Source organism: Bemisia tabaci, chromosome 4 (assembly GCF_918797505.1).
Source record: "Bemisia tabaci chromosome 4, PGI_BMITA_v3".
In the NCBI taxonomy this organism is placed as follows: domain Eukaryota; kingdom Metazoa; phylum Arthropoda; class Insecta; order Hemiptera; family Aleyrodidae; genus Bemisia; species Bemisia tabaci.
Genome location: NC_092796.1, coordinates 47,932,671 through 47,957,184, shown reverse-complemented (window position 1 = coordinate 47,957,184; position 24,514 = coordinate 47,932,671). Strand labels below are relative to the sequence as shown.

The 24,514-nt window shown below is 39.2% G+C and overlaps 1 protein-coding gene across 2 annotated transcripts; it reads right to left on the bottom strand.

Annotated features, from left to right (window-relative positions):
• Nucleotides 1–15,913: 15,913 nt before the first annotated feature.
• On the bottom strand, nucleotides 15,914–23,811 carry LOC109043774 (facilitated trehalose transporter Tret1). Of its 2 annotated transcripts, none has more exons than XM_019061086.2 (4): nucleotides 23,412–23,811; nucleotides 21,391–21,526; nucleotides 20,333–20,518; nucleotides 15,914–18,935 (listed from the first exon to the last, which is right to left on the bottom strand). In XM_019061086.2, exons 1-4 carry the CDS (start codon nucleotides 23,412–23,414, stop codon nucleotides 17,848–17,850), a joined length of 1,413 nt encoding a protein of 470 aa, XP_018916631.2. In that variant the 5' UTR covers nucleotides 23,415–23,811; the 3' UTR covers nucleotides 15,914–17,847. The 2 variants fall into 2 exon arrangements, with proteins under 2 accessions (XP_018916631.2, XP_018916630.2); XM_019061085.2 differs by having other exon boundaries at nucleotides 23,417–23,701.
• Between the last annotated feature and the right edge of the window lie 703 nt (nucleotides 23,812–24,514).

Sequence of the window (24,514 nt, the reverse complement as noted above, 5' to 3'; positions counted from 1 at the left end):
ACAAATAGCTTCAAGACGATTCGTGAGAAGGACATATTTTTTCCTCTGTGTCTGAATTTCTTTTTTAGAAACAAAGCCCTCAATTTTAACTCGAGTGAGGCCCTCTTATTTTTTAAAAGCGTTTATGAGCTTCCAAATGGTTGGATGAGCAGACATCAAGAGAGAATGAAGAGCATGATGCCACCCCTCGACACACATCGGTCCTAGGGAGACCAAAAATTCCGTTCGCCGAAAAGCCCTGTGCCGAAAAGCCCTGCGCCAAAAGCCCCCCGTGCCGAAACACCCGCGCTGGAAAGTCCGGCGCCGAAACGGTCGCGCCGAAAAGTCCGAGAACCCGTCCGGGAGACGACGAATTAGGACGCTTTTTACATGCGATCGAATCAAGAGGTATGTCGAGTTAAGTCGACGGTGAAAGTCGGCAATCACATGACTCGGTTTGCGACGTCGCAGACTACCTGTCAAACTTTATTTTTTAAACGGAAAACTACTCAACGGCAATTCTTTAAAACTGGCGTGATTTTTCTTCTCTGTGCGAAGAAACATGTTGCAAAAACTTAAAGTAATGATGTCAATTTGTTCTCCTTTTAAACAAATAATATAGCGGCGGAGATTTGGAGACACCGCAAACGAGAAATGTGATTGCGGACTTACGCCGTCGAAGTACAATTTGTACACCATATTAATAAAACATGCTAATATTTTGCAACTCTGCGCATGATTTCTAAGAGCAAAGCTAGAGGGGTCCCAGGGGAGGGGGCTGCCCCCCCCCCCCCGGAAGACTTGTACTTGTATTTGCATATATGGTTGCTCGGTATGCAGGCAGTATGTCTACAGAAAAAAGGGCTACAAAAAAAAGGGCTATCTTTTTTAGTCTACAGTCAAAACGTCTACATTAAAGTGCCTACTAAAATTATGTCTACAGTCAAATATGTCTACGCTATTAAAATGTCTACGGTTTGATTGCCCACTTAGAAAATGTCAAAATATTTATGTTTGCTACTAAAAATTTATAAATTTTATGTATAAAATAAAAAAAATAAATACAAAAATAAATAAAATGTATATAAAATATACATGTTTATATTTATAGGATCAATTATTCGCGAAATGTGACTCACAATTTTTACGTATCAGCTCCTGCAGCATCCGCAGCCTCAAATGAGTTCAACAGTTTAAATGAGAGTCTTATTAGACGACATAAATACGTACTTTGACATTTTTGGAGTAGGCAGTCAAACCGTAGACATTTTAATACCGCAGACATATTTTACTATAGACATTATTTTAATAGGCATTTTCATGTAGACATTTTGACTGTAGACCAAAAAAGGTAGCCCTTTTTTTTGTAGCCGTTTTTCTTGTAGACCTACTGTCCGTAAACCGGTTGCTCGGTGCCAATGGACTCCAGTGAGGGGTAATGGGCCCCTCGCCCCCTCCTCCCCAAAAAAATTTTGCCGCATCTATGATGATTTGGACTGTGTTTCTGGAAAAGGAACCAAGTGATATAATTTGCTGCCTTTGATGAAAAAATTTGTTCTTATTTTTCAATTAAAATTGGGTTGTACAAATTCTTCTGATAATTTTATGAAATTTTAAGTACGGAATTTTATCCGTGGCATAAAGCAAATTCCTTAATATTATGTAAAGAAATGATACAGCTTTTCTTCGGTTATAAAAAAGAGTTGACATGAGTACATTCGGCAACAGTTGATTTTACTCGGTCCCTTTTGGAGAAACACCTCTCGTTTTTGTAGCGAAAAAAATAAACACTTATACGATTAAGTCTGTGGGGAATATAAGTGAAAAAAGGACAATTTTAGCTAGCATTTTGCGTCGGCCCTCAGACAGCTCACCTGCACGTAGACTACATTTTGCAATAAGGAACTACAATTTCTGTCTTATCTGCACAGGCACCTATCTAAATAGGGAAATTACTGATAAATTTGCTGTTTTTAAAATCAGCTAGAAATATAGTAGCTCTTCTTCGCAAGATGTAGTCTGAGTGATGCACCGAGTCGTACACTCGTGTAGCAGCGCTGGAAAACTTTTACATGCTTGCTCTGCAAAAAACTCCTTGGTTATTATAGAAACTTAGGTGACGGATGGGTGATCACCAACACGGCGAAGGATGAGAAACGACAATAAAGAGAAATTTTACTGCCTTGCTAATAAAAAGTGCAATCAGATAAATTTCACAGGATATTATTAGAGAACGTTACAGCATGCATTGCTGGATCCATGCTGTTCTGAGGGAACACCAACCAAAATATACGAAAATAAAAATGAGTGCTTTCAGAGCTGTAAAGCTTGATTTCAAACTTACTAAGGGGAGTGGGAGTGTTCAGCTCACGATCAGACAGGTGCATTTGACATGTCTTACCGGGGTCACGCCAGCAAGCGTAGCACTCCACCCGTTTTTCTCTATTTAACAAATAGCAGCAAGTTATATCCAGGATCCTGGATGGATCCCCAGGTGCAAGCCTGAGGTGAATGCTCCCTGTCGCCACCCGTCCCCCGCCTTAATTTAAAGCCGTTTACAAGTTGGAGCCTTCAATGTAGAGCTTTAATTTTTAATTACTCTACTTTGCTGGAATTGTATCATCCTATGAAACAGAATATCGTGAGCTAATCGCCGTTCCTGCACCCTCTTGAACAGTTTTCGGATCAAAATTTGTCGTTTCCCAGACGAAAGAACGTAACTATATTACAACGTTGCAAAAAATCCATTCACAAATTATATTTTACTAAAAAATCATCGAGTCGTTTTAACTGAAACTTTCATTTATTTTTTTCTAACCCTGTTGATGTATTTGCATGTTCCCTGTGCATAGAGAGTTTGACCGGAAGTAGAGGCGGACTCTCAACATCCTCTCCACTATACGACCTCAACTTTTAGAGCTTTTTTGTGAGCTTGGGAGTTCCTTTTAGAGGAGACCAGAAGCACCATTGTGTTTCTCGCGGAATCAACTTAATGGGAAGCACTTAAATCAGACATTTTGGATGCATGCAAGACAGAGGCGGATCCAGCAATTCGGCAACACCCGGTTCCCTCCATTTAAACCTATGTCAAACAATCGATTCTTGTCGGAGCACCTGGTCCCTCTAAGAATCGCTACAGTTCCGTACGTTTAAATGGAGAAACACAATGTTGCCAATTTGCTGGATCCGCCAGTGATTGCAAGAGCTTGTCAAACCTAGAGTACCTATATAGGGAGTGTATGGACAAATCGAAATATGTAGCTCTTAGGGCCCAAAAGGGTAGGTAACCTTTGAAAACGAAAAATATCACTGTCAATCTTTAGACTCCAATATTAAACGAAAATGGACAAGAAAATTCATAAGTAAGCATTCTTCCGCAAAAATGAGTAAGTTTATGCAAAAATCAAGTCAAATATACGTACTTTGCTAACGACAGTTCCCAACAATGGACCATTAGACAAGGTACGAATTTAAACAATCTGATACATGTTTCTTAACAAGAATTTCACGTAGAACACGATTCACACAACGAAAATTACTGAAACCAACTCCTAACGAAGATATTAACGTTTTCATTTCACATTGGTTACGAGGAATTTGAACTGCCCGCTCACAAGAAACTCAATGCTCTACGTGAGTCAAATCGCGCGCTACAACGGTTTCAGCAAGCTTCTCAACCGAGCAATGTTCATTTCCCGCCATATGTTTTTCAAACGATAAGCAATTTGCTATAGCTGAGCCAAAGCGTCAAGATTGAGGTTGCCAGACTTTTATATCGCAGAGACTGTCATGATAACGCTTAGCGCGCGATGTGAATCACGTAGAGCATTGAGTTTTCATGAGCGGGTGGTTTGAATTCACGCATCAGGAATCATTAAATATCTTCGTAAGGAGTTGATTTCGGTAATTTTCGTTGTGCGTATTGTATTTTACGTGAAATTTTGGTTGAGTAACATACATCAGAATGCTGAAATTCGTACCTTGTCTAGTGGTCCATTGTGATTATAAATCTCTCTGGATAATTTGAGTTCATAGATTGCCTACCCTTTTGGGGTCTATGAGCTCCATCACCAAACCTCAAAATTTTTGACACGTCCATACTCTCTCTATTTAGGTACTCTAGTCAAACCTTCTAAATTAATTAATTTGTACAGCCCTTGTTTGTGGACCGGACTCCAGAGACCAGCCAAAAATGAAAAAGGGCAGTGACATACCTCGATAGCACCAACGTAATTCGTCTTGGGTGGGTTGGCGACGTGCATAAGTTCCCGATCATTGATGGCCATGAGCCAGTGCGGGATCCTGATGAAGGAGCCTAAGATGCGACCACTGAGCAAGCAAGCGACGATGTCACCTTTTTCTATTTCGAAGCTAGACATATCCACCCAGTTATGACTCTTGAAGTGCTTGTACTCGAGTGCGGGGTATCTTTTCATACTGTTCGTCGATATATCAGAACGGAAACTTCCCTCTCTGCTCAGACTGCATACCGATGATGCTGTTTTACGGACACTCCCTTTCGATCCTGAGTTACTGAGACTCCCTTTTTTGAAAATTTTCCTCGATATTACTTTATGGAAACTTCCGGGGGCCACAACCAGCATTGCCTCATGGAGTAGCAACATTGGCACGAGCAGGCCGGTCCTAGACAGAGACAGAAAGACATTTCAGAGACACACAAAGACCCTCAACTATAATTCTGCCGTGCCACAGTGGATCGAATCATTAGAAGAGGTCGGACAAAATTTGGACACTTTAAACGCTTATAACTCCGTTTATACACAACTTTAAGGTTCCAAAAGTGGTTTCATTGGTTTCATCGTGAAATTTTTTTTCAGAAGCAGCCCTTAAAATTTAAAATGTGACGAAGTAAACATCAAAATTCGCAGTTTTAGTCAAAAAATATATATCCGACCTCTTTGATTGACTCGATCCACTGTGCGTGCTTAGCAAAAACGCCATAAATCTATTACGATTTTCCTCCGTTTTTTGGAACTTAGCACTTTATGAAATAAAAACTGTTTTACCCATGCACCTCAAATTTTCATGTTAAATTCTTGATAGTATTCAAGAGAGAATTCTGTAAAAACACTGTCTCAAAGTACACAAGTTTTTCTGCTATGATACATTGTTTCCAAAAAATTCAAAATGGTGTTTACAGCGTTTTTGCGTTGCTCGGCAGAATTCAGGGAATGGTAGAAACGTTTATAAGAAGAGTATGACATGAGAATTAAGTTACACGGAGACCCTTAGGGTCCAAAACAAAGGTGGCGATCTGGGTTGGAGCGTGTGATGTTACCAGTCTTTGCCGTTTATCACCTACTCCATTCGTTATCAATCTTACCATGGGGAGGGTCCAAGTTTATCAAAAGATTTTTTCAAAGGCAATGCGCAAACTTGGTTTGAAAACTGAGGAAATAAACCCGCCTCCGAAAATAGCACAGTAGAACGAAAATATTTAAACACTTTTGCAGTTTAATGCAAGAAAATTGCAATTTTTTACCATGTCTCTACTTCATTTGGTTGGAAAATGCAAATTTTAACCTTCAAATGCCAAAGCTGGATTAAATTGACCCGAGGCTTACTAAAAAAGGCGGCTTGCGAGTTGTACGGGGCAAGGGTTGCACGAGTGAAATGAAAACTATGAAATATTGAAAATTTCCGTGAAACATTTCATGAAATTTCACAAAATTGTGAAAAATATGAAACATATTTTCAGAGACTGGGCATGCAACACACACAAAAAACACCAAAGAGCAAAAACCAGCCACCTTTCATTTAATTTTGCATTTAATTTCGAAAAATATTTTCCAATATTTTTCATATTTTTCAATATTTTTCATATTTTTCAATATTTTTCATACTTTTCAATATTTTTCATACTTTTCAACATTTTTCATATTTATCAATATTTTTCATGTTTTTCAATATTTTTCATATTTTTCAATATTTTTCATATTTTTCAATATTTTTCATATTTTTCAATATTTTTCATATTTTTCAATATTTTTCATCTTTTTCAATATTTTTCATATTTTTCTGAAAATTCAAGATTTTATTTTTCATTGAAAATTGCAACCCTGTACGGGGCCGGCTCATGCGAGCTCTGAAGCTTGTATTTGTAGACCTGTATCTTGAAATCGGTCTACGAATACGTCCATAAAAAAATAACCAGACATCTGATTCAAAAAAAAAGAAAAAACCGAGTGTCAACATAACCGAAGGTACAAAAGACGTGCTCGGGCCTTGTTTTTGAAATTTTCCTCTGGATCTCACAATCAGCGACACCTCATCGGCAGCATAGAACGGAGCATTACGAGTTCACGCCTCGTGTCATCGCACCCTCAATCTACGATAAATATCCTGACGTAAGGACGTATCTCGATTTCCACATGAACCCTGGAGGGCATGGATTTATATGGACAAGAGGGTCCTCGTGGAGATCAAGATATGCCCAACGTCAGAGGATACGAGAAATACGTCAGCGGAGTAACGATTTTTGTGTATTTTTTTTTTTTTTTTTTTTTTTTTTTTTTTTTTATGGATATGGCGCATTTGGTGGTTCTTGATATGAATTCAGTTGTCTTTCTTCTTTTCCAGGAAAGCCTTTTACTGTTCATAAATATCGTGCTCATACAGTGAAAGCTGACGACGGAGGCATGATCGATGTATCAATGCCGATACAAAAAAGAAAAAGTCCGCTAATGGACTTACGATGGAAAATACGTAAATCGTTCGTGTGGTAGACTTCCCGGAAAGGGGCGTTCTCTCAACATTAGGGTGATTCGATGGACGCCATATTTTGTGTCAATACGACATGCGATCTGTTCTTGACATGAATTTAGTTGTCTTTCTTCTTTTCCAGGAAAGCCTTTTACTGTTCATAGATATCGTGCTCATACAGTGAAAGCTGACGACGGAGGCATGATCGATGTATCAATGCCGATACAAAAAAGAAAAAGTCCGCTAATGGACTTACGATGGAAAATACGCAAATCGTTCGTGTGGTAGACTTCCCGGAAAGGGGCGTTCTCTCAACATTAGGGTGATTCGATGGACGCCATATTTTGTGTCAATACGACATGCGATCTGTTCTTGACATGAATTTAGTTGTCTTTCTTCTTTTCCAGGAAAGCCTTTTACTGTTCATAGATATCATACACTGAAAGCTGACGACGCAGGCATAATCAATGTATCAATGCCGATAAAAAATAAAAAAAAAAAAAATAAATAAAAAAAACCAGCAAATGGAACCAGCACGATGGAAAAAGCGCGAATCGTTCGTGTGGTAGTCTTCCCGGAAAGAGGCGTTCTCTCAACATTCAAGGTGATTCGTTGGACGCAATATTTTGTGTCAGAACGGCATGCGATATATCGCATCAATTAGTTCCATTTTTTCAGCTACTCGTCATTTTTCTCGAATTTTGAGATCGCAATTCTGTTTTCAGGAGACTAAGGCACTCACTTACCAATTTTACCAAAGAAATTCAATGTAACAAAGACGTGGTTTTTTTTAGAGAGAAAACATCGCATCCGATACTGATATCGGAACTGCACTTGAATGCGATATTTTCTCTCTCTAAAAAAAACACGCCTCTTTTACGTTGAATTTCTTTGGTAAAATTGGTAAGTGAGTGTTTTAGTCTCCTGACAACAGAATTGCGATCTCAAAATTCGAGAGAAATGACGAGTAGCTGAAAACATGGAACCAATTGATGCGATATATCGCATGCCGTTCTGACACAAAATATGGCGTCCATCGAATCACACCTTAATTGAAGATACGAATAAAAGAAAGTGCGTATTTTAGTTTTAAATTTTCATATTTCGTCATATAAATAGTTTGTATTGACGCCGCAATTCATGATTTTGAGGCTATCAGCAGTGTAACTCCTGAATGAGCCCGTTCTCTTAAAATGTTTAAAATATGACGCAGGGAGCGCCCAGCTTCGAGGGCGCGAAGCGTCCTCCGGGAGTTGGGCCACTTAGTGGCCACAGGGCGTACATCTATATTTGGAATTTATCACTAGGGAAGACTTGCATATGTCAGAGCAATCGCCGGCAATTTGCAAGTGGTTTGCGTCGTTTGTATAAATCACAATGATGCACATTCACGAAATGAAGATTTGATTAGTAATGGTCGTTGAAAGCGTAAACTCGGCTTGTAGCGCCTTCAATTGCCGCGATACTTCGCGGTCTGTCACGGAGTTAGTTTAGTTGCCTGTCCGATCCGAACCCAAGTAGGGTCTCGTATTTCACTAAACGCTCTACTGAGTGTGCCAGTTCCCACCATGTTATTACGAGGGAAAATTCATCTATTCCAATTAATGCAAAATGATCAATGTTCTCATTTTCCCCCTTTGTTCCTGAATTTTGTGTATTTCCATTCTTTGCAGGTGGCTTGCAAAATTCCGGTAATTGCTAATTCCCTGCGATACATACAATACACAATTGAATCCGGGGGTGCGAAAACCACTAATGTCCATTTTTCCAGTCTTATTTTTTGTTGGGTTTATAATAGTCGTATTTTGTTTGGAGACAACACTCGCAGCATGTTGTGAAAACAAGCAACAATCGCATTTTGTTCGAAGTTTTGCGTTGTAGTGGCGCGGCTTATTTTCGCGCGCAAAATTTGGGAACCCCTACAGAAACATTGTTGTACAACAACTGCAACGTGCTCAAAGCAGGTCATTTTTATTTTGTTCAAAAAAGCAACGCTGTTCTCTAACCTAAAAGTGGAAGTTGCTCTCTCATAGGTTGTTCAGAATCGCGTAAAGAAAAAACAAGAAAAAAAACGGAAACATTTTGTTGTTTCGAACAAAAGACGACTAATCCTTTACAACCGTAAAAGTGATGGAATAACTCGTTTTGGGATTAAGAAATCCCGAAGACGAGTTTTAACGCCACTTTCGTGGTTGCAACCAACTCCGAAAAGTATTATATGAGTTCCAAAAAACTTAAGACTGGAAAAATGGACATTAGCGGTTTTCGCACGTTTCGATTCAATTGCAAATCCTGAAAGAGAAACCCTGGTGCTGCACTGAGTATGTTCCCCAGTTACCTCGAAAATTGAAGGTAAAATGATAAAGTGCGTAACTTCCACACTTTTTTCATGTCAATTTGACATAGTTTTTGGTGCGTCAGAAAAACACCACCGTTAGTCGATCCTAAAATTCGGGATGGAAAGGAAAAAGGGAGATACACGATTGTTTAGTTCTATACGCAATTTTCCATCAGTACAAGTATTTGTCACAAATTTAATATTGAATTTTTTATGCACTGAAACAACGTTGAAGAATATTTTGATTATTTTGGAAACGCTATCAACGAAGCTAGTGGTGCAGGCAACAACAGAATCTCGAGAAATGACGTCTTCTGGTAGTTTTTCGCTCAATGCAGGAAAATACTCGCGTTGCGTCAAGAAAGCAACTATGTAAAATTCGAGTTCCGTGTCAAATAAACTTTGCCGTGACGAAATTTTTCCGGTTCTGTCGCAAATAAAATAAAAATAAGAAATCTTTTTTCGTGACGACTAAAAATTTACTCGGCGTTACGAATCACTTTTTCAACACAACGAGTACACCAATGGCTAATCTAAAAAAATTCATATTCTCGGTTGCGCCGTTACAAAGCTCCGTGCATACCTTTCTTTTTTTCTTAAAAGGTAGCACAGATTGAAAGTTTTTCTTCAAATCCGCGAATTTTCTCATTACATTTGGATATAAATAATTTCCCAGACATATTCTGGTCAATTTGCTTTGGAGAAAACCACACTCGATTGGATTTTGAAACATTGCAATTTTAGAGATACATATCTTTAGACTTCAGCTATTGATATTCTCTAGCGCTGGGAAAAACTACATGGGAACCGTATTCTTCCTTAGGCCCTGTCCACAGGAGCGTGGTTCGAGGAACTTATTCGACGAACTGCTCTGTTTCCCGCAACTTGTTCCTTAAAACGAGGCATGCTGTCCACAAGTGTTCGCGCGAACTGGAACCGGAACTTCAATATAAAACTATACAATTATTCCAAAATAATATATTACTACGGCCGCGAGAGTAACAAAAACAAACGTCAAGACAGTAAGAACGTGAAAAACAAAAGCAAAAAAAAAAGCAAAAAAAAAAGAGATACAGAAGATCGGAGTTCGGGGGAAGTTTCTGGGTTTGGAGGAATAAGTTTTAGCTCAGCTAAAACTTGTTCCGGGAACTAATTCCCCGAACTAAGTTCCGCGAACCGCGCTCGTGTGGACAGGGCCTTTAAAGTCTCTGCTTAAAATAAATATGATCTGTCTGGTGTGATCAAATAGCTCCTAAATGTTTGAAGGACGTTACTTACAACATTGACTATTTTACTAGCGAGAAACACAGATTGTATTTGAAGAATTTATTACTCACAAATTCGTATTTTTGAGCTTCATATTATAGAGTCCAGTCGATCCTAATTCTCACAGCGTCTCACTCCTGCAGCACATGAGTTCTCGTCATGTTTTACCTACTCCGCGATTCTGACACTTTGCGCGAGACCGAAATTCTGCCACACCACGTGTGATGGACCATTCCCGTTCGGGAATTTTCAGCGCTCACGGGTCGAGGATTCCCGGAGCAATTTATTTTAATTCACGATGAATGCGGAATGTATGTTGAAATGCCATGAGCGACGGATGAAAACTGGGATTTGCGCTGCGAGTGTTGCGTCTGACGTGCAATTTCCATTTAGTTCATTCGAGGCTAAAAGACAAAAATGACAGTGTTGCAAAATTTCGTACAAGAATCATTATCACTGTATGTTTTTTCCCCCAAATGCATACATTACACAACGAAGGACCTATCTTATATGCCAAAGATATTTTGAGCAGACAAAAAAAAAAAAAAAAAAAAAAAAAAAAAAAAAAAAAAAAAAAAAAAAAAAAAAAAAAAAAAAACTCCGCCATTTTTACCGCTTGAGTTTTTCCAGAATTATTCGAACACAGCTGCTGTGTTAAGGTACTTATGGAGCACACAAAAAAGGGTGTTACAGACATACATTGCGAATAAGCCGCATTTTTTTCCTCTTTCTAGGAACCTTGACATTTTACCAACCTACAGCTAGAATGATAAAAGTCTTTGGTAAAAATTTGAGCTTAGAAACGGTTTTAATGATACAGCATTGCAAATTTTACGATGTTTCGCACTGCAATATGCCTTTGAATATATGCTTAAAACTTAAACCTTGCCTGACTGTGTTACAAAACCTGGCTTTGAGCTCAGACTAAAAATTTCAACAGAGGCTTCTCTCATTACGTGGTTTTATTTTGACTCAATATGTCAAGCAATTCCCCGGGTGCTGGAAGAAGGGTCCAGAATAGGTGCCAGATCCCAGAGGATTTCATTTAACATCATTATAGCCTTCCTTGTTACGGTGTTTCATTCCTTGATATCTTGACCCGTCCTTCCATCCTGGGACAACCGAACTCCCAAGTATTTATAAGCCAAGCAGCCTCTAAATTGCTGCCCATCCTCCAACTCAATGCTTCACTGATCACCTCCCAGAGTCAGTTTCTCAGATTTGGATGTACTGACCTCCTAACCCCACTTTCGATACTCCTCCGTCGTACTAGCTTACGCATCATGTGCTCAGTGCGCAGTGTCATCTTTGATTATGAGCAATTACCACGCGATCATCAGCAAATCACAGAGTGAACAGAGTTTCAAAATTATCCAAGAGGACACTCATACTCTTTTCCACTCTTTTAGCACGCCTTTGAGATATAAAATACATCGATGATGACGGTGAAAAATAATCTCTGCATTGTCACGCGAGAATTGCGCAAGTAAAACCAGACGCAGCTGTAAATTCGACTTGCTGTATATAAAAAAGGATAAAATAAAGGACGAGGCTGCGAATGAAAAAGTGCGTGCTGGAGAAATTCATCCTCTCATGACCCTCGCACAGAGAATGACACTTTGACTAATGACAGAAAATTGTTAAATTTTCACAGTGAAGAATTCCATTAATTATAATAAATTTGATTCGCACATTTTTTTTCTTTTCATTCATCGGAAAAAAATATTGGGTATTTTTCCATATTAACGAAGACGGTAGTTAATTTCAGGAATGCAATTTTGAGAAAATTAGCCTCGCAGCGTCCGAACGGAACATTTTATTGAGCAAAAAAATCCTCCAATTTACGTAGGTAAAGCAATCCCAATCACGCAACTTCTATGGCTGCTTTTCTGGCGTTGTCCTGTTAATATGCCCATACCACACTAGCTGCTTCTGTGCTAAAGCATGAGCATGCGGAGGGGGGAGCACATTTGTCCGGTGCGCTTATATTGAATGATATGGACGAGTGTGTTGAACTGGATTGTGACAGATTTAAAAGGCAACCGTAAAATTGGCAACACCAGAGTAAAATAAAGCCTCGAAGCTAAATACGGTTAAAATGCAACTTATGACATTTCTAATTGATTTTTGAAAAGTTGTTATTATATCCATGCCTTAAGTTTGAAAATTTGAAAAGCAAAAAAAAAAAAAAAAAACAGAGAAACTGTTGATCCGGCATTTTCGGTCATTCTATTGTCTTTATTATTTTCATTAAAAAAAAAAAAAAAAAAAAAAAAAAAAAAAAAAAAAATTGAACATCTTCCGAGTTTCTGAGTCGCAGCAATTAAGATCAGAAGCGGACTGGCTCCACGTAGCAGCCCAGGAAATCATAGCAACAGACCAGTCCATCGCAGTGCCGCGGTGGACTCCCTCCGCCCCCTCCCATAATTTTTCGAGATTAGCCATAGGCGTACTTAGGTCATTTTGCAAAAATTTCCGAAGTTACGTTAGATTGCTAGAGCTTAATTTTGTGTGAATGTGATGCCGAAAATATCTCCCCGGAAATTTTTCCACATTTGTGTTAATAAATTCCTAAAACTCCCCCCCCCCCCCTGGAGGTTAAGTTAGTTCAGCGTTCACCGGACGATAGAACTTCACAGTATTTCAACCTCAAAAATGTCCACTCGTAAATTATATTTTCACCGGAAAAAATACAAGGATTGCAAAATCTTTACAATCCGATGATCCTCGGATTGCAAGCGCGCGGTGTGCACTAATCGGAAGTAGTACACCGTACGACATCAAGAAAATACGCCTTTTTCAACAATTTGAACGCGCACCGGCGCACCGTGCTGTACGCGCAATGCATGAAGTATCCTGCAGACTTGTAAGGCGCTATACTACGCGTCGCGCGCACCGTGCTGTACGCGCAATGCATGAAGTATCCTGCAGACTTGTAAGGCGCTACTCTACGCGTCGCGCGCACCGTGCTGTGCGCGTAATGCATGAAGTATCCTGCGATCTTGTAAGGCGCTATACGTTTCGAGCCGTGCGCGCCAGCCGCCACTGCCGCCAGCCTCGCGCCGGTCGCGCTGTGTTTGATGCGATTACTCAAACTTGCGGTGTCAGCGGCTTTCAACTTTAATAAAATTTGTTGGAATTCTTGTCATTACACATGATAAAACATTACAGGAACCAAACTAATTTTCTCCTCTACATTTACATATTTTTATAAAAAGAAGCCAGAATTTTGTATTATTTTTGTTCTTTTGACTTCGCCGTATGATTATTTCGCAAATCACGTGAATTTAAAAAGAGAAACACTGAATTAAATTACTCAAATAAAACAAAACGTCGGAGTCGTATCAACAACAATAAACATGAAGTTTTCTTTGACTCCAATGATTGCTTCACAAATTATCTAACGTCATGAATTTAGAAGGAAACACACCGAAATTTGTCGAATTAAATGAAACGTCCGAGTTGCGTTAAGAACAGTTAAAATATACTAACTAACTAACTAACTAACTAACTAACTAACTAACTAACTAACTGACTAACTAAGTAACTAACTAACTAACTAACTAACTAACTAACTAACTAACTAACTAACTAACTAACTAACTAACTAACTGAACAAAAAACAGCTGATGATGAGTGAGGTTTAGTTCTTCATTCATGCTCTGTGTCGACGCAGCCCGCGTTAATCGAGCGATGACATTGACGTGTTATATTTCTCATCTCCATAAAAGTTTCTAAGAATATTTTTGATTGAATAAAAAACAGTTATACAGATAGTTACTTTAAAAAAAAATCCAATATTGTTTTTTTTTTTTTTTCATGAAAATAAGACATGAGCAAAGATACCTGTAACGTCGCGACCGAAGATAAGCCTTTTTCAAATTCTGTCATCATACTTTAGAAACAAAATTATTGATTTATATGCTGATGCTCCCTTCATTCCAAAATACAGAAAATCACTTCATGACAGATTTTTAGTTTTATCATGCGGCATATGGAAATACCGCTGATGTACCGGGGGCCACCCCCAACGATGATACGTGACAAAAGATCAATTTACACTGACTCAGATTTGCAATCATCTGGCTTATGATAAAACCCATGCAGGGATAAAAAACCACGATAGTAAACAAAGATGAAGAGTTTATTGACAGAATATTTATAGAGTTGTTTGAGATGATTCGATATGGAGATCAGATTAGACTGCAAATCTCATACTAAGCGCTTACTCGAGGTAAGAATACATAAAATTCAATACAGTGACGAAAAAATCTTAATATCGCAGTGCGAATTATAAAGCTCTTTTTAATGTTCCATTAAGAGAGAGGTATAGTATAAGTATGAATTTCATCAGCCTTCTCTCTCTGCCACTACAATATTCTTTCTCATTGTCCGCTCACGGGCTGTGCGGTTGAGTTTCATATCTAGATAAATATTTTCCACCAGCAAAATATCCTCTAAATAAATATTAAATTATCTGAAAGACTGTAAATAGAAAAACACCTGAGAAAAACCGTGAAAACAGTCACGCTCTTCGGTTTAATCTCCTATACTACTCTATCACACAATGTTGCAAAATTCTTCTTACTTTTAGGGTTAAGTTTTCACTCTTCATTAATTGTTGAATAAACAGGTAAATTATCGCTACAATTGGCAACTCTCAGATCCTCGAGAGGCATCCTAACAGATTAAGAATATTTGCGCTCCTTTTGTTGTGTTTATACATCATAACTGACGGGGAAAGAGAGCCAAAAATCGGTGGTAGAGAATTATGACTGAAAGAAACACATTATAGGGGCTTGGAGGACAAGGCTCAAAAGTGCAGTTTTTGCTATCCCGAAAAATACGTGTTTGAAGTTTCGAAATTCTATGGATCTTTACGCAGTGAGAAATTTCAAACTGACTCTCTGATGCGTAAAAATTGGAATTTGGGAGCGAATTTTTTACAGAATATGTATTAAGACTTCCCAACTCTTGAGGAAACGGCTGCACGGTCATACGTACAACCGACAAGAAAAGACAGCTCTACGCCAACATGAAGATGAATTGGGGCACCATTTTGATTTCGATTCGCCCAAAATTTTGGCTGTTGAGTCCCGGGACTTTGCCAGAAGGTGTGTTGGAGATGATAAACATCGTCAAGAATAGAGGTGAACTATGCAACTTCAGAGCTGACATAAATGTATTGAGCGCATCCTATCACCAGTTTTTCTGTTTCCTCTTTTTAATTTTTACGTTTTTTAGCCTCTGTTCCAGTTGATAATGGGCATGTAATTGGTCCGGACGCTCTGGTTTGTTTGATTTCTCCTTAGCCGGGTATATACCCATTTGTTTTTTGTATTTTAATGTGTTTCTATTGTTGTCTGCATTTGGGTTATTGTGTCTCATATCTCTCTCCTCATTATGACTAGTTTCACTTGAATTTATCTCAATTATTGTATCTCAATTTTCTCCGAAACTGCACTTTTGCGCCTTGGCATCTAAGCCCGTCGTATGTAAGTGGTTGTGTATATTGGTAAGTTATGCAAATTGTAGTTGCGATAATCGAACGCATAAACCTCAGGGTACATGGATACGGAACTGAGATTGTAAAAAAAACAAGCATGTGTGAATAATTTGTTTTACAGCCTCAAGGGACATCTAAAATATTTGTTCTAAGTTTGTGAATAGGTGAGAAGTGAAAAAATAGAGCGAGATTACAAGAAAAATTGCGAAAAAAATATTCCTTCTTTTCTCGGGATTGTTCATCACCGTATTTTTTACATCGGAGTTTGACTAGAATAACAAACATTCATACAGAAACATTGCGAGATTAATTACTTTACATTTCCAGTCTGGATTAGTAGACGGTATGCATTTCTCGCCCGGAGAGCATTTCAACAACGGATTACAAACTAAGACGAGGATCTTATTGTTAATAAGAATTGAAGAACTTTAGTGCAGAATTTTTCATCAGAATTGCATGCAAAATACGGTGAGTACATTGGAAACTATAATAATCTGGATTTAAAAATGTATGTTCGTATTTTAAGGTAAATTAATCAATTCAAATCGACTTCAAGCAATCTAAAACGTCAGAATGCAAGGGGCATTTTACATCAAATGACGTCTACCTGCTCACAGTTATGATACATAAATATTTAACATTTTCTTTCACATAATGCCTAAAATTTCACGAAATTCATTGAATCAACTTTGAAAAGTTTGCGGACTTATAAACTATTGACAGATCTTACGAACAGTAATCTTGATGAAGACAGCAAAAATCACCAAAGTATTTGAGAAGTGACACTCATTAAGTAGTTTCTTAAATATTATCCAACAAATAAATACCCAATATCGATCGAGAAACGTGTCTTTAGGGTAAAAGCATCAGTTTAGACTCTCGTCCGTTTGTTAAAGTGCGGTAATAGTTAGAATTCGCTCAATTACATTAGACGTTGCTTAATTTCTACTAATATTTAATTTTTCTACAAGGAAACGAAGCGAATATTCTGCCTGAGCATTTTACGATCATATGTTTCACACACAGGGAGAAATTCAGGGGGAGTTAAGTAGGTGCATTTCTCTGAAAAAAAATAAGAAAGGGGAGAGAAAAAGGCAATTTTAAATGCATTTTGGCTGATTCTGTTTAGATTCCTCCCTTTGACACACTCGACATAAAGAATGAATGTTGGTGTTTGGACGTCAGTTATTGTCTCACAATTTTCATAAGCGGCGCTATGCTTAATGTCGATGTAACTAATAAAATAATCAGTCTATAATTATACGCACTGAAGGACAAAGAAGAACCCGTGCCTACATTGCTGTGCCAAGGAATAGCGCCGTATGAAAAGTCTCACGCTGCCAAATTCACCCAAATAAAACATTCACTCTACAGAAAAATGATGAACAATTCCCCTCAAAATTTTCAGACACTCTTAAGTAAAGTACCAATAACATTCTTGGAGGAATTTAATAACAGATGTTCACACGTTACCCCAAAAATTTACATTCAATGAAAGGAAACTTGATAACATCTGGAGGCTTATACGGCGGTCTCCCTCATCATGTCAGTGCGCCACACAGAGGGATCGAGTCAATAGGAGAGTTCGGACAAAGTTTGGAACCTTTAAACGCTTATAACTCCGTTATTCACAACTTTAGGGTTCTAAAAGTGGTTTCATTGGTTTCATCGCACTGGAAAAAAAAACGCATTGGATCTAGAGTTCAGACTCTTGAAAACATTGACAAGAAAAAGGACTCTTAATTCAATCAGATTTAAGCTTAAATCAAAAGGAAATCCGCTCAAATTAAGGGGCTTGGTCTTCATGTAAGCTTAAATCTGATTGAATCAAGAGTATTTTTTCTTGTCGATGTTTTTAAGAGTCTGGACTCTAGATTCAATGTGATTTTTTTTCCAGTGCGTGAAATTTTCTTAGAGTAGCACCCCTTGAACTTTAAAATGTGACGAAATAAACATAAAAATCCGCAGTTCTTGTCGCAAATTCCATGTCCGACCTCTCTAATTGACTCGATCCACCGTGCGCCAGGCCGGAATTTCAACCCTGACCAGACGCCATTTCCCTCTGAGCCTCTTCATTGATATCCGGTTTCTGGACTGTCCACTCAGTGGCGACCCTCTTACTCTTCGACATGAAACCCCGTTCTATCTCGTACAGCGTCTTGTTCTGCGTCTCGGGCAAGAAGAACGCCCCGAGGAAGATGCCGAGGAAGGACATGGCGGCGAAGGTGAAGAGCAAGCCGGACATCCCGAGGGCCTCGATGGACCAATCGTAGCTCTTGATGAAGACGAACATACTCCCAGTGGCAACGACGAAGACGGCGCCGGACATCGACCCGCGGACCCGGAGTGGGAACACCTCGCCCGACATCAACCACGGCAGCGTCGTCACGCCGATGATCCCGAAGATGATGTACAAGTTGAGGAGGACGATCGGGAACCACTCGTAGTTGCGGGCGCCGACCGGCGTGTCGCGGTAGACGTGCTCCCACACGCCCATCCCTATCAGGGACGCGCACATCCCCACGGACGAGATCACCGTCGCCAACCGCCGGCTCATCCGCGCCGTGATCCACATCCCCAGGGTAGCGTTGATCACGACCCGGATGACGGACAAGATAAGCGAGACGGTCAAGGGATCGTAGGTCGTTCCCAGCCGCTCGATGAAGTCGAGGGTGTAGTACATGAAGTGGTAGACGCCGGTTGCCGCCTGGAGGAAGTGGTAGAAGGACAGGATGAGGAAGGGCTTCCAGACGGTGGGCTCGAGGAAGACTCTGAGCTGGAACTTCTCGGACTGTTCCTTGGAGGAGAGGCGGAGCATTTCCAGCTCGCGGGCGATTCCCTCGGGACTCCGCCCGAGTTTCTGGAGGCTCCGGGTGGAGGCGTCGGGGCGGCCGCGTTTGTAGAGCCAGGCGGGGGACTCGGGCGCCAGGAGCTGGATGAGGAAGTTGAGGAAGCACATGAGGGAGAGGATGGCCGAGGCGATGTTCCACGGGAGGTAGCCGCCGACGACGTAGGCCAGGAGGACGCCGATGACGAAGGCAGCTGAAATGAAGGCCAGGAGAACGCTCCGTTGCTTCTTCGTGCAGGTCTCCGCTAAGTAGACCACCGCTACCACCTCCAAACCTGCAACCAAGATATGGTATAGGAGTTTTACTATGCAGGGGATCATTATCTATGACAAAAATAATACAACGAGAATATCACGAAGGAGCTCTACATGTGCGGATATCTGAATGCAAAGCTATATTTTCTGCAGCTATGGAAAGTGTAAGCTTTTTGTAATTTATTCGTATCACCATGTTTTATCCACGCCAAAAATAAGTGTCGCTGAACATCGAAAAATGCTCGGGCTTACAATACAATGAGAGGATCAATACATTTCAATTACAATTGTACTTACAGTACATTGAACGATTTTTATTTTTGGCCGAATGCTCATAGGTTCTGTCGGAACTTAATAAATGGTATTATTAAGTAATTATCCGTTGTCATTCCGTTGTCTTGTTGCCATTTGTATGATTTACTGTGTTTTTTCTCTAACAATCCTAATTTCCTCCATTCTCAATACGTGTTATTTCTGCTACAAACTGGTCTATTTCCCCCTTCAACGTGTACAATGTCAATAGTCCAAGATGAATTGCTGGGTGAGAGGAAACCTGTAGACCGGTAAAACTGATGCAAGTGATCGGCCCAATATTCTATACGAGTACTTTAACATTAATACATTTTGATGAATTATGCAAAATCAGCCTAACTGACTTTCCCGTCGTCAAATGTTCTCGAATATGTTATTTTTCAACAGAAAACTGTAAAATACAGGTGACACTTTGTAATTTTTTCTCGATTATCAAGGATACTTTCTCAAAAAGAAGGGTACTGATGAGGACCGTTCTTGGGTCCGCCCTGAATTTCCTGAACCATACGATTTTTTGCGCTTTTAAATTTTGCAGAATGCAGCAGGATTTTGTCATTTTTAGTCTCATTTGGGTTTAAACTGGCCTAAACATGAGTGATCTGTGGGTCGATTTTGGCCAAAAATGCGGGTTTGCGGTTTAATGCCGAAGAATCCGTATCTTTTTTTTTCCTTCCCGAAATTGGCCTTCAGGCCCAAGTTTGGGCCAGCATTGGACTGAAAAGAGACAAAAAATTATCAAATCATGCTGCTTTCCGTAAAGTATACACTTTCAATAAGCAAAACAGCGTGGAATTGAGAAAATTCAGCTAAGGTGGGCCCTAAAACGGCCCTTATAAATACCCCTCCGCCTCCATTTAAGTTAGAATGTCATTCGGTTTTCCGTAAAAAAAATCACAATATGAGAGAAAATTAGGCAACGTCTGACGTAATTAGGCAAATTCTTGTTACATTTGTCCAACTTTGCCATGTTAAGGAGGAACGCCGCAAGAGCCTTCAGACATTGCCAGATCTCTTTCGACAAATCACGAATTTTCTGGAAAATTTAAATAAATTTTTCTTCCAATTTTTCCAGGGAATTTCGCAAGTAATTTGGTCTAATACTCACCTAGAGCAAATCCGCATATGCAACGTCCCGCATAAATGTGCCAGACTTCGGTGGCAAAAGCGATGATGCCAAAACCCAGACCCATGCAGATGTGGAAACTCAACAGTCCTAATTTTCGTCCGAACACATCAACGATTGTTCCGATGAGTAAAGATGACACTGGAGATAACAGAATACCCAGACTTGCTGCAACATAAAATCAAAATCATGTACCAAATGTGTGCATCAAAGTATTAGAATAATACTTATCCTATGAGCTAATAACTTGAAACTAAAGAAAAACATACCAAGATGCAATTGGATTACATTTTGCAATAAGGAACTACTATCTCTGGCTCTTCCATAAAAACACCTTTCTGCATAGGGAAACCAATGGAACATACTCATTCATGCACCCTTCCAGGGACGGACTGGTAATCGAAAAGTTAGGAGGCGATCTAAACGTGGGGGGGCCCTTCTGTCGTTTGGGGGCCCCTCTAAGAAAGTTCGGGGGTTCCCCCCCGGGGAGGGGGGGAACTATGCAAAACGATTATCTGGATATCAGAACTTGGCTGTTTTTAAAACGCCTTCAAATGCGCCGTGATAACTCACGCATTCCGGAGAGTTCAAATAGTTGTAACATTGCGCCGTGAGAATGTGACGGAAGATTACAACTGAAATAGCCTTCATACACAATGGCTTTGTCGATTTCTTTTGACATTTTAGCAGTCGTGAATGCATAGTTGGAGTGCGCTCCAGCTAGAATTGTATTTAGCAAATGGGTGGTTTTTATACGAGGATTAAAAATAAATAAGTGATTCGGAATATAACAAAAGAATATGAACTATGCAAAACGATAATCCGGGTATCGGAACTTGGCTGTTTTGAAAACGCCTTCAAATGCGGCGTGATACCTCACGCATTCTGGGGAGTTCAAATAGTTGTATCATTGCGCCTTAGAAATGCAACGGAAGATTACAATTGAAATAGCCTTCATACACGCTGGCTTTGTCGATTTCCTTTGACATTTTAGCACCCTTCGATCAAAAATATTTGAGCTACGCCCATGAGCAACCCACCAATCCACGTCTCCTCCTCGGCAGTTACGGGAATCAAACTGTCTTTTTGCTTGAGTTGGGGCAGGAGCACAGCTGACTGTCCCTCAGTCGTTCCGTTAAAGATGAATACCATCATCGCTCCGTAACCGCACAACATCTGCAAAAAATTGAGCGGTGTTTGTAAACTATATTATCTCATCAGTCCACTCTACAAGGTACTTGACGGATGGCAATGAGACCCACAGATATTTAAAAATTATTTCAGATTTAAAGGAATAATACACGCGCTCCAAGAACCCCCATTGTTGCAGTTGAATTGCAAGGAATGTAATTGCTTTAATATCGAAAAGCAACTTTGTTTTAGAGAAACTGTTTAAAGAAATGTTCTCATTGAAAGCAAAAGTTGCTGCAATATCGCGAAAGCAAGTGAACAAAAATACAACGAACTGTGCATACATTTTCAACAAACTGGAGCGGTCAAACGAGTTTTAATGAAATTTTTTGTTCAGATTGAAGTCTAAAAATATTGTTAGATATAACGATCGAAAATGTCCCGGGAAGTCGCTGTTGGACGATGTTGGGCAATATTACCGGCAACCTTGCCAAAAATATTTCAGCAATGTTGCTATGCAATGTGTCGAAGTTTTTTTTTTTTTTTTTTTTTTTTTTTTTTTTTTTTTTTTAAAATATGTTGCCACATTGTTTTTGCAATATTATCATGCTATATTTCTATTAGATACTGCTAAGCAAAACTATATTTTACATCTAGAAATCCTCTTTGCAGGGTGGCTAGAATAATAATGGAATGCCATGAACGCAAACAACAGCAGAGCGATTTTTGTTCTATTGCCGGTTCTATTTGAAGTGACCAAAATCTAAATTTTTTCTAAGTTATTTGGCGTGAACTTTCCAATCATCACATCGATGACTGGAAACAGCAATATATATGTTCCGTATTTAGAATGCTTTAAAGTCTCTATGCATACCATATTTTTAAGCACATAGAAAAACCTATATCAAAACTTAAAATTTTCTCGGATATTTCATGTTTCTCCCTATCCGATAGTTATATACTGTATAAATATCAAGCCGTGATGTCGTTTATGTATGGTGAACACGACATTTTTTAACGCAGTAAATCAAATGCGTAGCTTTAGACTTCAGGCATCGGCATTCGCCACCTATAATTGAAGAACCGAGGTAAGTATTATGGTTTGTTTTTATGAATTAAACAAACTTATTTTCGGGACATTGTGAAAAAAATTCTCTGATCGCATCACCATTGGATTAATACCACGGGCAAATGTATGTTACATATCAAACATTAACTCTACATGGCAGTGAATAATACATTTGCCAGCTTAATAATCAAAATGATTCATAAAAAAAAATCAACATGAAAATTACAATTCTCATGATGATTGTGATAAAAAAATTGAGAAACTATATCAGGCTCTGTAAATGTGAAAATTTGTCTAAAACGACACAGTTTTCCATGCCTATTTTTAAAAAGCCACTAAAATAGATCAACCACCAAAATGAAACTTTTGAAACCAACTTAAAAACAAAGAATAAGTTCTAAAAAGAAATTACTTACTGTCACCCAAAGGAAATTTGAGTACATAAGTGACTTCATAATGACGTTCTCCTATAAAAGTGCGGTGATTTCAAATTTTTAAAAATATGACTGGCCCTAATGCAGGGTGTCTACAAGTCCGAAATTTCCGGAAAGTCCGGAAATAATGCTGATTTTTTAAGGGCGGTCCGGAAGTGCTGAAAAAGTGCGGAAATTCCAAAAGAAAGTCCGGAATGTGTTTTCATTATAGTTGCAATTTGAGCGAGAATTTAAAATTTTCGAATTTCGTCGAATGGAGGTACTGAGAAAGTACGGAATTTTTCTTTTAAGGAGGTACTGAATTTGATGGGAATGTACTGAAAAAGTACTGTGAAAGTACTGATTTTTGGCCAGCCTGTTTTAGTAGACTCCCTGTAATGGCATATTTTGAGTGATTTAAATTTCACATGACTAATGAAAATCATACCATACCGTTTTGAGCCAGCAGCTCCAGCTGACCTCTTCATCCTCCTCTTCTTTCTCCATCCTCGCCGAGACAGCCAGAATAAATCGTGGATCTCTCAGAAATAACACCGAGACGCTCCTCGCACAACGAAGCCGGCCGGCAACTCAGTGGCAGCCATAAGGCACGCACCTCGTGAAACAGTCAGAAACCCTCGCGAGGCCCTTCTCACTACATCAAATCGCGTGATTCGCGACCAATTACTCGAGTCAAGTATCCCTCCTCTTCAGAGCGATTCGAGAAGTAGTCAATAACTTAAATAAACGCGTCGAGACAAAATCCGAGGCACTCATTAATTAGCTCAGATTAATTGCTAGTCGCTGGGTTCCAACGACTGCGGCAGGAGCTTTATTTGTGAACTTTATACTAGAGCTTGCGATGGACCGCAGAACAGGGTAACAATAAGAATTAGGGCCGTATTCGTCGTTCTTTCTTAAACAGCTCCTCTCTGAAGGAGACCCCGTTATGATGAAATTAGTCATTTAATTAGATTACAATTTTAGTTGAGTTCCTTTATTTTTAATTATTTAAATTTTAAAATGATCAATTTTCTGTAAAAAAAAAAATAAAAATAATAATTTGCCTTTCCTCCTTATCACCCGGAAAAAGGCAACGGGGACGTTCCATGAAGGGGTGGCGGCAAGGCGTTGACGAAGAGATGTTGCGATATCGCCCGATTACGTCTGGGAAAATAGGCACATGTGGCGTTTGGGGGTCGCAGAACGCCAGAGAGTGTTATAGGAGCCAATTTTATGTTATGTAATAATTTTCTTTAGTTATCACCTTTGAGACTAATTTATCTTGTTTTCGTGCTTATCTTCTAAAAATAAACTATATGGTGAAATTCATGGTGAATTTTACTGCCGAATTTATGGTGATCAAGGGAGGCTTAAGGTGGTTTTTTTTACATTCCATCAAGTAAAGGATGAGCTCAATAACGAACCTCGGGTGAAATCAATCGGCATAACTCTGAAAATAGACTTTTGTGAGAAATTTCGAAGATTTGCTTCCATAAAAAATTAAAATTACAAAAAAATTTGCAGGGGAGGGTGGGCATTGAAAAATTT

Coding starts and splice junctions, on each gene's coding strand:
- LOC109043774 (XM_019061085.2), bottom strand. CDS start 23,470: ATGGAGAAAGAAGAGGAGGATGAAGAGGTCAGCTGGAGCTGCTGGCTC. Junction 21,527..23,416: donor GGAGCTGCTGGCTCAAAACG/GTATGGTATGAT, acceptor AATTTTTTGCAG/ATGTTGTGCGGTTACGGAGC. Junction 18,936..20,332: donor CATATGCGGATTTGCTCTAG/GTGAGTATTAGA, acceptor TCTTGGTTGCAG/GTTTGGAGGTGGTAGCGGTG.